Here is a 12,583-nt window from a genome sequence, read left to right as displayed (position 1 = left end):
CAAAATAATTGATGAAACTTGAAATAATAAATAATTAAGAATTTAAGAACTATAATATCAAGAGAGAATTGAGAGTTTGATACTTGAGAGATAATTAGAGTAGTAAGAGAGTGAATTTGTGAGAAAAAATGAAGAAGAAGGGGGGCTATTTATAGATTTTGGGGTGGGAGGGCTATATTATTAATGGGGGGGGGGGTTGGCGAAATTGGCCATTTCTGCAATTTCTGGCTGTTCCCCAACGGTCATTTTTGAATTTGACCGTTGGGAATGGGTCCAATTTAATTAAAAAAAAAATTCAAACGGAAACCAGGCTGCTAACGGGCTGCAGCCCGTGTTCAGTCCGTTAAGGAAATTTGGGTTTAACGGGTTCGGGGCACCGTTAGTCTAAACGTGAACGTACACAACCCGACCCCCGTCCCAACCCGCCCCAACGTGAACAGTAGCGGGCTGAACCGGGCTGATCCGGGTTGAAGCGGGCTGAAAACGGGTCAGCCCGGCCCAATTAACACCCATAATTTGAACTATGGGTTCAAATTCACAATTCTACCACATCTTATCTAATTTAATAGGTTCAAAATTTATTATTTATACATATTTAATAATTTTTTATATAAAAATACAGGCGTAGATGATGATGGATTCTACACTGGATACACCTCTGATTGTTAGCCAACATAGTAATTCTAAATTTTATTTCACGTCAAAAGTATTTGGTTCACTCATTTTCAGTATGTGTATAACAAACATTAATTTGTTTGAAATTAAGGCATAATTATTGTTATTATTGTTTTGCTAGGTGACTTTTGAGAAAGCGCCCTTGGAATATTTGACAGGAATAACAGGGACTTTGGGTCGTTTTAATGGCCATTTGGTTGTAAAATCTCTATGTTTTATAACCAATGTGAAGAGTTATGGACCTTTTGATTCTGAGCGTGTGCCTGATTCTGGGAAAAGAAGCTCTTTTCATCCTCTGATGAAAGATTGGGCTATTGTTGGATTTTACAGGCACGCTGGCTCGTACCTTGATGCTATTGGTATTTATTTGCAGAAAATTACTCGTCCCACTTTACCAGAAGAACTTGAATTTGATGACCAGAAATCTGAAGAAGGCGGCGGATGAGATGCAATTTGGCATTTTAGTCAAGGGTGGAGCCACACCAGACGGTCCAATAGTTTTGGTTCGAACCTTGTATTTGTATTAAAAGGTTCGCGTATAAATAATCTATTGCGAACCCGCCGAGCAAAACAAGTTGTGGTTTAGTATCTGCTTCAGATTTTAGTAATGTTATTTTCCTACATTTTCTTAATTCTGGTAGTAATGTCTTTCCGTAGCTTCTGTTGCAAATAGCTTCATTAAATATGTTGTAGTAATGGTGAATTATGAATCTAAGTTTTTATGTGTGTCTCTATTTCTACTAATCATCTCCCTTTATCAAATCTTAGTTGGTTTTGTTCATAGAATGTTGATCCCCTCAAACCTTTAGATTTCTGTCCAACCGTGATGATATATATATATATATATCTCTATTTCTACTAATCATCTCCCTTTATCAAATCTTAGTTGGTTTTGTTCATAGAATGTTGATCCCCTCAAACCTTTAGATTTCTGTCCAACCGTAATGATATATATGTGTGTGTGTGTGGGGGGGGGGATCTTGCTAACATACTAGTGAAGGTAGTATGTTAGCCATGTACCCATTTTTACTTACCTAAAATACCCTTACATTCATGTTTCCTATTCATTGGGACGGAGGCTTTTTTGTCTTTTTATTTCAAAATTTGAACCCCCGTTCCCAGATCCAGATCCTGCTCTCTCTAGCTTTGCCTTTTCTTTCTCTCCCTCACTGGACAAGGAACTATTCCATTTCTTCTTCTCTAACCAGATATAAATTAGTTCATATCTCATGCTTATTAATCACTACTTCAGTCGTCACAAGAAAACTCATTACGCTTAAAATATAAACTTACAGTTTTTGGCAAAAAAAAAAAAAATTACTACCCAAAAGAGCTCTTGATGACTGGGTTGTTCCTCTCATTGATTAATAATCAAATGAGTCTAATAGGAATACAAAGAAGAAGACAAGTAACTCTCTTTGAAAATTGATGATTTAGCTTGACTCATTAAATGAAATACTCCTTGTCGTTCTATGTCACCCTCTGTTTTCAACCCTTCGACTTTGAGAATTTCAACACTCATCTATTTAAGAGATATTTAATTTTAAAATATAAATCATCTTAGATTTATCAAAGTCATTTGTTGTTACGACCCAAATTCCCAATCTTAGAGCCGTGATGGCACCTAACACCCCACTTGTTAGGCAAGCCAATGTTAGAAATTGATTAGCCATTTCCCTTTGAATAATTACTAAAACACAATAACATAATTTAAAAATAACTAAATCTGATAGTTTCAATAAATAACTTCATGAATAAAATAATATACGAATAAATAAACCAAGCCACGAATTAAATATATAACTCTAAGACTACCCCAGTGTCTGGTGTCACAATTCACGAACTTCTAAGTATACTACATATAATGGGATGAGAGAAATAATGTATCTGTTTTGAGTAAAATAAACAGTCTCTATAAAACTAAGAGACGACTCCACGAATTCTGCGGACGCCAGCAGATCTACCTCGTGTCTCCGAGTGATGAATGACAGCTACTAAAGCCGCTAACGCTGGACGATACCTGGATCTGCACAAAAGAGGGCAGAGTGTAGTATCAGTACAACCCACCCCATGTACTGAGTAAGTGCCGAGCCTAACCTCGACGAAGTAGTGACGAGGCTACGATGAGCCAATTATAATATAAACTGTAACAACATATAAATAATAAAGCAAGAAAGAAATTCTAAACTAAACAAAAACAATAAACTATAGCAATAAATGAAATAACTCAGCCACCTCTTGCCAGGTCTCAGCTATAACCAAATTCTCAAAGAACGGAATACAAGTTGTGAAATAGTAGCTGTAATCTGGAGTTTATCACTTCTGGATAATACCCGAAAAAATAGGAACATCTTACACAATTTTGAAAGGACTTTTCAATAGCATCAGCTGTTCCATAAAATGTAATTGATATTTTTCTTTTATATGATCTATAAAGATCGTAGAAAAGACATACCACAACTACAAATGATGATATTAAATCCGCCACACAATTTCGTTGAACTACTACAAATTCGGGAGGAAATTGACATTTCATTGCCACTTCAGCTTCAATACCCAAGTTAATTAAAAATACGTACTCAAAGAACAACTGAATACCACGAAAAAAGCGACGGATCACAAACGCTTGAATGCAACAGATAACACCAACTACAAAAATAGGTACGCCTCAAGAAATAATAATGAGAATAATATCAAGGGAAGTCATCGAACAGGGGGCATGAGCGGGGGAGATCATCTAAGGGTAGGTGCAATTCATTTTGTAATCTGGAGCAAGACACAAAACTAAATTTTTTTTTGCTGTGATAATTTATGAGTTGATTAACTCTGAAGGAGATTGTGAGGAAGGAGGCCTTAATAAAGGCAAAAATCAAACAAAACAAAAATTTCCAATAAAAGAAGCACAATAAAGCATAATCTGTTTGTGCATGGCTAGTACAACTATTTCCATTAGAAATAGCATAGTTAGATCACATTTTTGATTTCATATACAAGTCAACAACAATTTTACAGTTTAGAACAAACCCAATAAGCTCTTTAATCAGCTTTATTGCCATTTTTGATTATATATTATACAAATTGTAACGACCCGACCGGTCATTTTGGGCTCTAGCATGTCGTTCGATAGTTTGAGGCCGTGAGCAACTTCACATCAGGTATTATGACTTGTACACATGGTCGAAATTGAATTTCGGGAAGTTCGCAATTGATTTGGAAAGAGAATTTCCATTTCGAAAGCTTTAAGTTGGAAAAATTGACTAAGATTGGATTTTTGAGTAAATGACCTCAGAATCGGGATTTGAAGGTTTTAACAGGTTCATATGATGATTTCGGACTTGGGCGTATGTCCGGATCGGGTTTAGGAAGACCCGGGAATATTTCGGCACCTATTGTGAAAATTAGCATTTTTGGAAGAACTTCATAAGTTGGGTTGTAGTGCATTTTAGTGTTATCGATGTCCATTTGGGATTTCGAGTCTGGGAATAAATCCACATGGTGATTCTGGTATTGGGAGTGTGATCGGAAGTGAATTCGGAGGTCTGTAGGTCGTTATGGAGTCATTTGGCTAAAGATAGAAATTTGAAGGTTTTGAGAAGTTTGACCAGAAGTGGACTTTTTAATATCGAGGTGGGATTTCGATTCCGAAAGTTGGAATAGGTCTGTAATGTCAAATATGACTTGTGTGCAAAATTTGGGGTAAATCGGACGAGATTTGATAGGTTTCGACATCGAATGTAGAAGTTTGTAATTCTAAAGTTCATTAAGCTTGGATTGGAGGTCGATTCATGAGTTTAACGTTGTTTGATATGAGTTGAGGCCTCAAGCAGGTCCGCATTATATCATGGGATTGGTTGGTATGATTGGTTGGGGTCCCGGGGGCCTCGAGTAGATTCCGGATGGTTAACAGATCAAATTTGGAATTTGAAGAAAGGAATGAAGCAGCTGGTATATGGTGTAACCGCACCTGCGAGGTTTTGACCGCAGGTGCGGAGCCGCAGGAGTGACCTAGGTACCGCAGAAGCGAAAGTGGCTGGGCTAGGCTGGGACCGCAGATGCGGTCATCTTGCCGCAAAAGCGGGACCGCACCTGCAAAAGGAAGGACACAGATGCGGAAGTTGGGGGCTTGGATGAGGACCGCAAAAGCGGTTAGCGGGTCGCACTTGCGCAACCGCAGAAGCGGTCAAGTGACCGCATGCACGAAAATGCTAGAGGCAGTGAGGTTCTTTTAAATCAGGGGTTGGGTTCATTTCAACCACATTTCTTCCATTGAAGCCGATTTTGGAGCAACTTTGAGGTGCCATTTTCACCACCAAGCATGAGGTAAGTGGTTTATGTCAGTTTTGAGTTAAATACATGATTGTATATGGATTTGAGCATGAATACTTGTGGAAAACTTGGGGTTTGAGGGAAAACCTAGAAAATTAGTATTCTTAGATTTTGACCACGATTTTGGACATGAATTTGAGAGTAAATTATATATTTGAGTTCATGAGGTTATGGGTAAACCTTATCTTCGAATTTTTTTGTAATTCGGGCACGTGGGCCCGAGGGCATTTTTGTCAACCTTTCGATAGGGGCTAGGAATTGTTATAAATTGGATTATAATGAGTAATTGGACATATATTAATGGGTTTACATAATTATTGGCTAGTTTTGGAGCGTCGTGCGCCAATTTGAGTCTTCAGAAGGACGTGGAATGCCGGTGATGGATCTTCGGAGAGAGTTGAGTATCCTTTCTAACCTTGTAAGAGGGAATTGTCTCCATAGGTGAATTAATTGGAATTGTGCTTCCATTTGTGGGGGCTACGTACGCACGAGGTGATGAGAGTCCGTGCGTAGTTGCTATATATTTAAGTCTGAGTAGTCTAGGACCCAAAAACATGTTATACCTGGAATATTTGTAATGTTATTAACGTATTGAATTGCTTAAATCACATCGAATTAGTAAATAAATTTCTAAGAAAGATTAAACTTCATTTTCTTGAATTGTTAAAAAGAGAATTGGCTTTTCTTTGGATAATTGTTCCATGATGACTTCTTGATTGACTGTCTGTGTGTGTTTAATTTTGGAACGGGGCGAACGCCTTGGCAATTAAATAGATGCATCTATGGTTCGCTCCATTCGACCCTCTGGCAGTGCACAGTTTAAATACTTGTTGGATCGGGCCGTACGACCTCGACATGTTTTGCGTATGCTTGTAATGTTTTCTTGAGATTTATAAACTGATATTGCCTCCCTGGTCTGAGATAAATTGATAAATTATAGATTATGAATTTGGAGACTTTTTAATGTAAAAAGGAATGTTTACTTGTTTCGTGACTTACTTGAATTTACTGCCGTTTTGTAATAAATCCATAATATTCGCATTATTAATATATTACTATTGGACCACTAGTAAGTGTCGAAGTCGACCTCTCGTCTCTACTTCTTTGACATTAGACGGGATACTCACTGGATACGCGTTGTTTTCGTACTCATACTACACTTGCTGTGCATTTTTGTTGCACAGGTGCATGTAAGTCTCGTGGCCTAGTTCGGCGTAGCGGCATGGTTGATACTGGGACTAAGGCGAGCTGCACCTCTCGAGATGATCCGCAGCCGGCACAGTCTCTTTCAGAATATTGTACTGTATTTTCTTTTTTGTCCAATTGTATTATGGACAATTGTTGTATTACGTTTTAAATTCCTAGAAATTGCTCATGTACTTATGACACCGGGTTCTAGGATGACTATGGTAATTTTTAGTATTCAATTTGTTAAAGACATCGCTATTTACTCCGTGAAGTTTATTATATATTGTTTAATGTAAGTAAAATAAATGATTTTAAAAAATACTAAATTGAGAATTTAATTAACTTCTTGGTGTTGGCTTGCCTAACAGTGGTGTCCAGCGTCATCACGACCTTTAATGAATTTTGGGTCGTGATAACATGGTATCATAGCACTAGGTTCCCTTAGGTCTCATGAGTCATGAGCGAGTCTAGTAGAGTCTTGCGGAACGGTACGGAGACGTCTGTACTTATCTTCGAGAGGCTACGGGGCTGTTAGGAGAACTTTCCTTCTTGATTCCTCATCATGCGGTTTGATTCCTTTGAGGCTTATGACCTTGTTTCCTTGTTGCTCAATCTTGTGCGACGCGAAGCCTTATTATAAATCGAGAATTGAAGAATTGTAATGGTACCATAGATGTGGTACGGGATGTTCCTCCCTGCGTAGTTTTTGGGCTATTATCGTCACATTGCGGAAGGATATTTTGTTATTTCAGCTCAGTAGCTGTACTTCTGAGAGCCTTGAGGCTATGTGTGGATTGCTATGATTTCTCATGATTGGTTATCACACGGTATTAACGTGCGGAGAGGATACTTGCCTATGTGTTGGGCCAGTGAAGGACTTGAATGGAGGTTTACTCAATACATGATTCAGGGATTCGGTATTTTATTATCAGTAGAGGAAGGGCAATCAGACTAAGAATGTTCAGGTTTGGGTTGACGGAGTAACGAGACTTAGTGTTTTCAAGTGTGGTGGAATTTTCATCTGCGACGTGGTACCATCATCCGCGATTGAATATGTTAAGTTTGCCGGTGTTATGGTTTTCTTCAATTCACCTTTGGGTAAGGGTATCGTGAAATAATAATGGAGAGGTGACTGTCAGAAATCGTGGTATGCGGTGGTTCAGGATTGAATCGGTGTTTCTAATGTTGATGGCTCGAGAAAGATAATCTTCGGGAAGGTTCAAAGTTAGTAGCGACCTGTTGGTTCAAGTGCTACCGGGATAGATTTTGATCTAAGGCATCAGTTGAGCAGCAAAGGATGAGGAAGGACATGTGGAAAGTGTCACGCGGTGGTTAAATTTCTAGAAGGCCTAGTATAAGAAGCGGGAGTCAAGTAGTTACTTAAAGAAGAGGGGTTTGGGCAAAGTGGGAGAGTGGTAGAGCAGCACGTGGATTCAGTGGCAAGATGACTACATCCCCTTGAGGAAAGTTTGGAGTGGTTTGGGAATTTTAGTGGATGGTGAATGGGTTTACGAGCTTAATTTGAAATATTGTCTAGCATATAGCGGGAGATTTGATGTGACGGAAAGAAGCTGCTTGATATGAAGAAGGATACAACATAACTTTAAATTGGAAGATATTGTCGCACATTTGGTTGATGTCCACGAGGAGTGAATGGACTTGTGCAGCTGGTGAATGAGCACGGGCTCAGGTGGGTTATCTCCTATGAGCAGGTCAGCGGTCGCGTGGTTGGTGAAGCTTATGCGAAGGATTTTACTGGCTATCCAGTAAGAGTTCTAATATGTGAAATGTTGCTAGAGATTCAGAGTGTTCACGAAATGCTAACAGAAGGATTTCGAGGAATCTGACGGTTTAATTGCACAAGGTCATGTCAATAAGAGATAAAAGATCTTGGTGGGTTCCAAAGTTGTGTAATAGTGGCTTCAAGCTAAGTGGGAGAGTCCCATCGCCTACAGTTGGATTGCTTGGTCGCCTATTTGTGAGATTTCTAGTTATCGGCATATTGATGGGTTACTGCGACTAAGAAAAGAGAACATCAGTGGTAATTTGAGCAAAGGATTTGAAGAATGTGTTCTATAATTGGCATCATCGATTCATGTTCAGGCTTTGGGAAGACTCATGAATTATGCTTCGTGTAGAAGTGAGTTGCAAAGAAAGGTGCTTCTTTGAGAGGGTGGTCATGTGCTAGCGGAGCCTTGCAGTTGATTATATTCAGGGCCAAGTTAGAGTGGGTGACTCTCAGTAACGGTCCTAGTGGGTTCAAAGGTTAAGGTGTGGTGCCTAAGGGTTTTGAGTCCACAGTATGGTTGAGTATCGAGCTTTTACATCAGATTATGATAAGGAGCTTGGGGTGTTATGTGTTATCTTCGGTCTGCGGTATAAATTGAGAGGAATAAGAGAAAATGACTTCGGATTCATAGAGGAATTATCAGAATGGGTGTACCGGCTGAGGATGCGAATATGCGCATAAGGAGGGTATGAGATGGTTCGTGGGAATTGAATGTTTTGAATGGGGCTACTATTATTCCTAAGTCAAGCCCAGAGTAAATTGGAAGAAGTAAAATCAGTCAGCAATGGTTGAATTGGTATAATGGGGGCAACGATTAGTTCCTTCAGCGTGTTAAGTTATACACATGATTACAGTAATGCGTGTGAGGTTTGACGGTCGCTGTAATTGATTTTATTTGGAGGCTTTCGAGTATTATGGCCTATTATGTACAGATGGATCCCGGAAGAGTTATGGTGGTTTAGACCACTACTTGAGGTTGGTATTTTCTATGGTTATGAGAATTTAGTCATGGGTTTTAATAGTTCCCTTGAAATGAGTTAAGTAAATCGCTTCTATATAATAAAGTGTTTACCCTATTAGTGGTTCAAGAGTTATGATGAAATTCTTGTACTCATGTACATTGTCATGATTAAGTGCCGCGTGTAGCGTGGGATTTGAAAGTTGAGAATCAACGTTGCGGTTCAGTATTGACAAGGAGGTCACGGCTTGGATGAGCAGGAAAAGAATTTAGATGTTTAGAGTAAGTTGGTATTATCTTCAGCGTCACCTGAGATCAGTGTCATAAGTAAGAGGTTTTGCGTATTGACTTGGAGATCCTTGATTCACTTTGCAGCATTTGTATGGCGGTGGTATGGATGTGCAGACTTGTTACCTGGTACAGAAGGCCATGGGAGCATATCCCACGAAAAAATTGTATAAGTGTGATATGTAGTCACTTAATTGATTGAGGATTTAAACCAAGTATGGAGATTGTGGTACTATCGCTAATTGAGAATTTATGTCTGAAGTGCGCTTAGTTCATTTGGTTGTGGAATGTGGAAGGTTGTTCCGGATTGGACGGTTGTTCTTGTGTGCTATGGGAAAGAAGGGTTATTATGGACCCAAGAAAGATTATTGGCCTAGTTCGGTACGATCAGAATCGGCTTGAGGTCCGTGAATGGATTTAAATATGAATATGGGCTCTATATCAAGCCGGATGTGTTCATTTCAGCATAGCGCTCCTTAGGAGGAGCATTCGGACGTTGGATGTTATTTCGTCGTCGGCTGTTTCATGTAATGCCATATTGTGCTGTGTGTGTTGTGAACGACTCAATAATTTTCTTATGTGTTGAGATTTCGCATAACGATGGTTTTATGTGAGCAGGGTGGCTCTTTTGTTTCAGAACATATATCGCACCTCAGTTGTGCTTGAGTTTGTGGCTTATGGAGCTATATGTCTTCCTAGGGATGGTATTATACACTTAGTGTGCTTGGGACCGATATTCGATATTTTGTTGTAATGAGAAATTAGCTCGGTATGTATCTCCTTATGTGAATTCTATGTGTGGATCGGGTGGCATGCCGCTATGGGTATGTTGTTTGGATCGGGTTGTACGCCGCAATAGTATGATGTTGAGTACAGTTTTCTATATTATAATTTTTGTGTGTTTTGTTTTCCATTTTTTGAGGAAAGTCCATATTAGCAGCGTGAGTTGAGTAGTCCCTTCCAGAGTTCGGTTTCCTTATGTATCACATTCGAGTTAGTAGCCTATTGGCACGTTGTGGCATCATATGAGACTTTTGGTCATGTCAGGGGTGGCTTGTTGCCTGAGCAGTTTGCACTGGGTGAGACAAGATTATTGGATCTAGGATCAGTGCGATCGGATTATATAAAGTATATTAAAGAAAAAATACCATTAAGTGGTTCAAAATGAGGTAATGGTTCTTGTCAGGAGTATAGCCTCAATGATTTGTTGACTCAGCAGTTGGTTATGAATTTCTACACGTCTCTTCCATCGTGGCAATATTGTAAGAATTGGAACAAAACTTATACATGTCATGAGGTGCATTGTGAGCATCAGATTCGGGGAATGTTGGTTATTATGACCAGAGAATGTTAATATAGTCCTGTGGAGGATGTGGTGCATGGTGAGAATTCAGCAAAAGGTATGCAGTCATGTTTTGGGACACTGTGTAGTGATTGATACGGTGTTCAAATATTGGAAGACGGTCTCGCAGAGAATTTCGGATGTTGAAATTGGGTTCTAAGCTTATTTGTTGAATAAAGGAGAATATCTTCAGATTTGATCAAGTTAATGTGCTCAGCTAAGCTGTGGTAGCACGGGTAGGTGCTCAAGGTATTAAACAGTGATTTCGGACAACTCCAGTACAGTACTCAGCACGTTCGAGGACGAATGTATGTTTAAGTGAGAGAGAATGTAACGACCCGACCAGTCATTTTGGGCTCTAGTACGTTGTTCGGCAGTTTGAGGCCGTGAATAGCTTCACATCAGGTATTATGACTTGTGCGCATGGTCGGAATTGAATTTCGGGAAGTTCGGAGTTGATTTGGAAAGAGAATTTCCATTTTGAAAGCTTTAAGTTGGAAGAATTGACTAAGATTGGATTTTTGAGTAAACGACCTCGGAACCAGGATTGGAAGGTTCCAGCAGGTTCGTATGATGATTTCGGACTTGGGCATATGTCCGGATCAGGTTTTGGAATACCCGGGAATATTTCGGCACCTATTGTGGTAGTTATCATTTTTGGAAGAATTTCATAAGTTGGGTTGTAGTGCATTTCAGTGTTATCGATGTCCGTTTGGGATTCTGAGTCTGGGAATAGCTCTGCATGGTGATTCTGTATTTGTAAACTAATTATGGAAAAGATAGAATAACATATAAACAGAAAATGTAAATGAAATAAAAGTTAATCCGAGACCACTGAATTCACAGTGTTTCCTTAAAGAATTTAATCCACTCATAGTACCCAAGATTATGGATTATTTCCTCCTAGGATAGAATAAATTACACGCTGGTATAGTGGTACTTCAAACTCCAGTATTTCAGCGAACACAAAGTTCGGTAGCAAATCACACTTACTATTATTTTCTTTGAAGTTAAAACAATGCAGAAGAAGGAGGAGAACTCAGAAAATCGTATGGAAATTCTGAGAGAATGGACTTGTATTTTTAGCCAATGTTTTACTGAAAACTGTAGAGGTGCAACTCTTCAGAATGGCTGTTTATGCAAAACTGTCATAACATAAATGCCATAACATAAATGGCTAATTTATGCAATAATATACCGGGAATTGAAGAGGGAGGTTAATTTTTAGTTACACAACTGAAAAACTGAAAATGGATAACGGAAAAACGTTTAATATTTCGTTGGATTTAATATTAATATTAATATTCTGATATTATAACGGATTTTTATTACATTTCTGTTAGTATTTACTATTTACAAATAAATTTGGTCCAAAAAATTAATCAATCAATCGATCATTTTACCGAATATGAATCTGAATCCGAATTCGAAGCTGAGCCGAGCCGAGCGAGCGACGACGCTGACGGCACAAGGCTTGCCTTCTTCTTAACTTTTTCTGAGCTAGAAGAAGAGCAATTGCTTATATACCCATCAAAAACCTCTTCTTCTTCCAATATGGAACAATGTCCTTTTTGTCGGGAGGGGGGGGGGGAACTTAAAATTTTCATTTCCCTCCATTTTCCATTCACCCTCTTTTAAGCCATATTTATGCTTAAAAACCCAACAATTCTCCACATGAATGGGAAATGGCTATATCATGGAAATATGCATGAAAAACTGTGTGATTCGCAAGTAAGGATTAATTGCATCTAGATAAGTAGGTTTCTCTTTGAACTTTCCGTAGTGAACTTATGTCGGATATACTCGGTCAATCGGTAGATTTGATATCTTTGAACCGTCGAACTTTGGTGTATACCTGGACAACCATAAGTCACTCAACCAACCCTTAATCGTCTTTGGTTCTCATTATTGTGTTCGTTTCAGCCATGGACACTGCCTGGTTTCATAAATGTGTAGAGAATTGTCCTTACAAAATTCTCCTTACATAGGTGATTCCTAAACGTGTCATCCTGTAGAT

The 12,583-nt window shown here is 38.9% G+C and overlaps 1 protein-coding gene across 1 annotated transcript; it reads left to right on the top strand.

The window, feature by feature from the left end:
- Positions 1-628: 628 nt before the first annotated feature.
- LOC138890500 (mannose/glucose-specific lectin-like) lies at positions 629-1,120 on the top strand. The gene is made up of 2 exons (XM_070173892.1): positions 629-706; positions 797-1,120. The coding sequence occupies exons 1-2, from the start codon at positions 629-631 to the stop codon at positions 1,118-1,120; spliced, it is 402 nt and encodes a 133-aa protein (XP_070029993.1).
- Positions 1,121-12,583: the final 11,463 nt, after the last annotated feature.

Source organism: Nicotiana sylvestris, chromosome 4 (assembly GCF_000393655.2).
Source record: "Nicotiana sylvestris chromosome 4, ASM39365v2, whole genome shotgun sequence".
NCBI lineage: Eukaryota > Viridiplantae > Streptophyta > Magnoliopsida > Solanales > Solanaceae > Nicotiana > Nicotiana sylvestris.
The sequence above is the reverse complement of the archived record's forward strand: the minus strand, read 5'-3'. Positions and strand labels throughout refer to the sequence as shown.

Bases quoted from the DNA above. Each gene is read 5' to 3' on its own strand.
- LOC138890500 (XM_070173892.1), top strand. From the start codon at position 629: ATGATGATGGATTCTACACTGGATACACCTCTGATTGTTAGCCAACAT. The intron at 707-796 runs GTATTTGGTTCA...TTGTTTTGCTAG, and splicing joins AATTTTATTTCACGTCAAAA to GTGACTTTTGAGAAAGCGCC.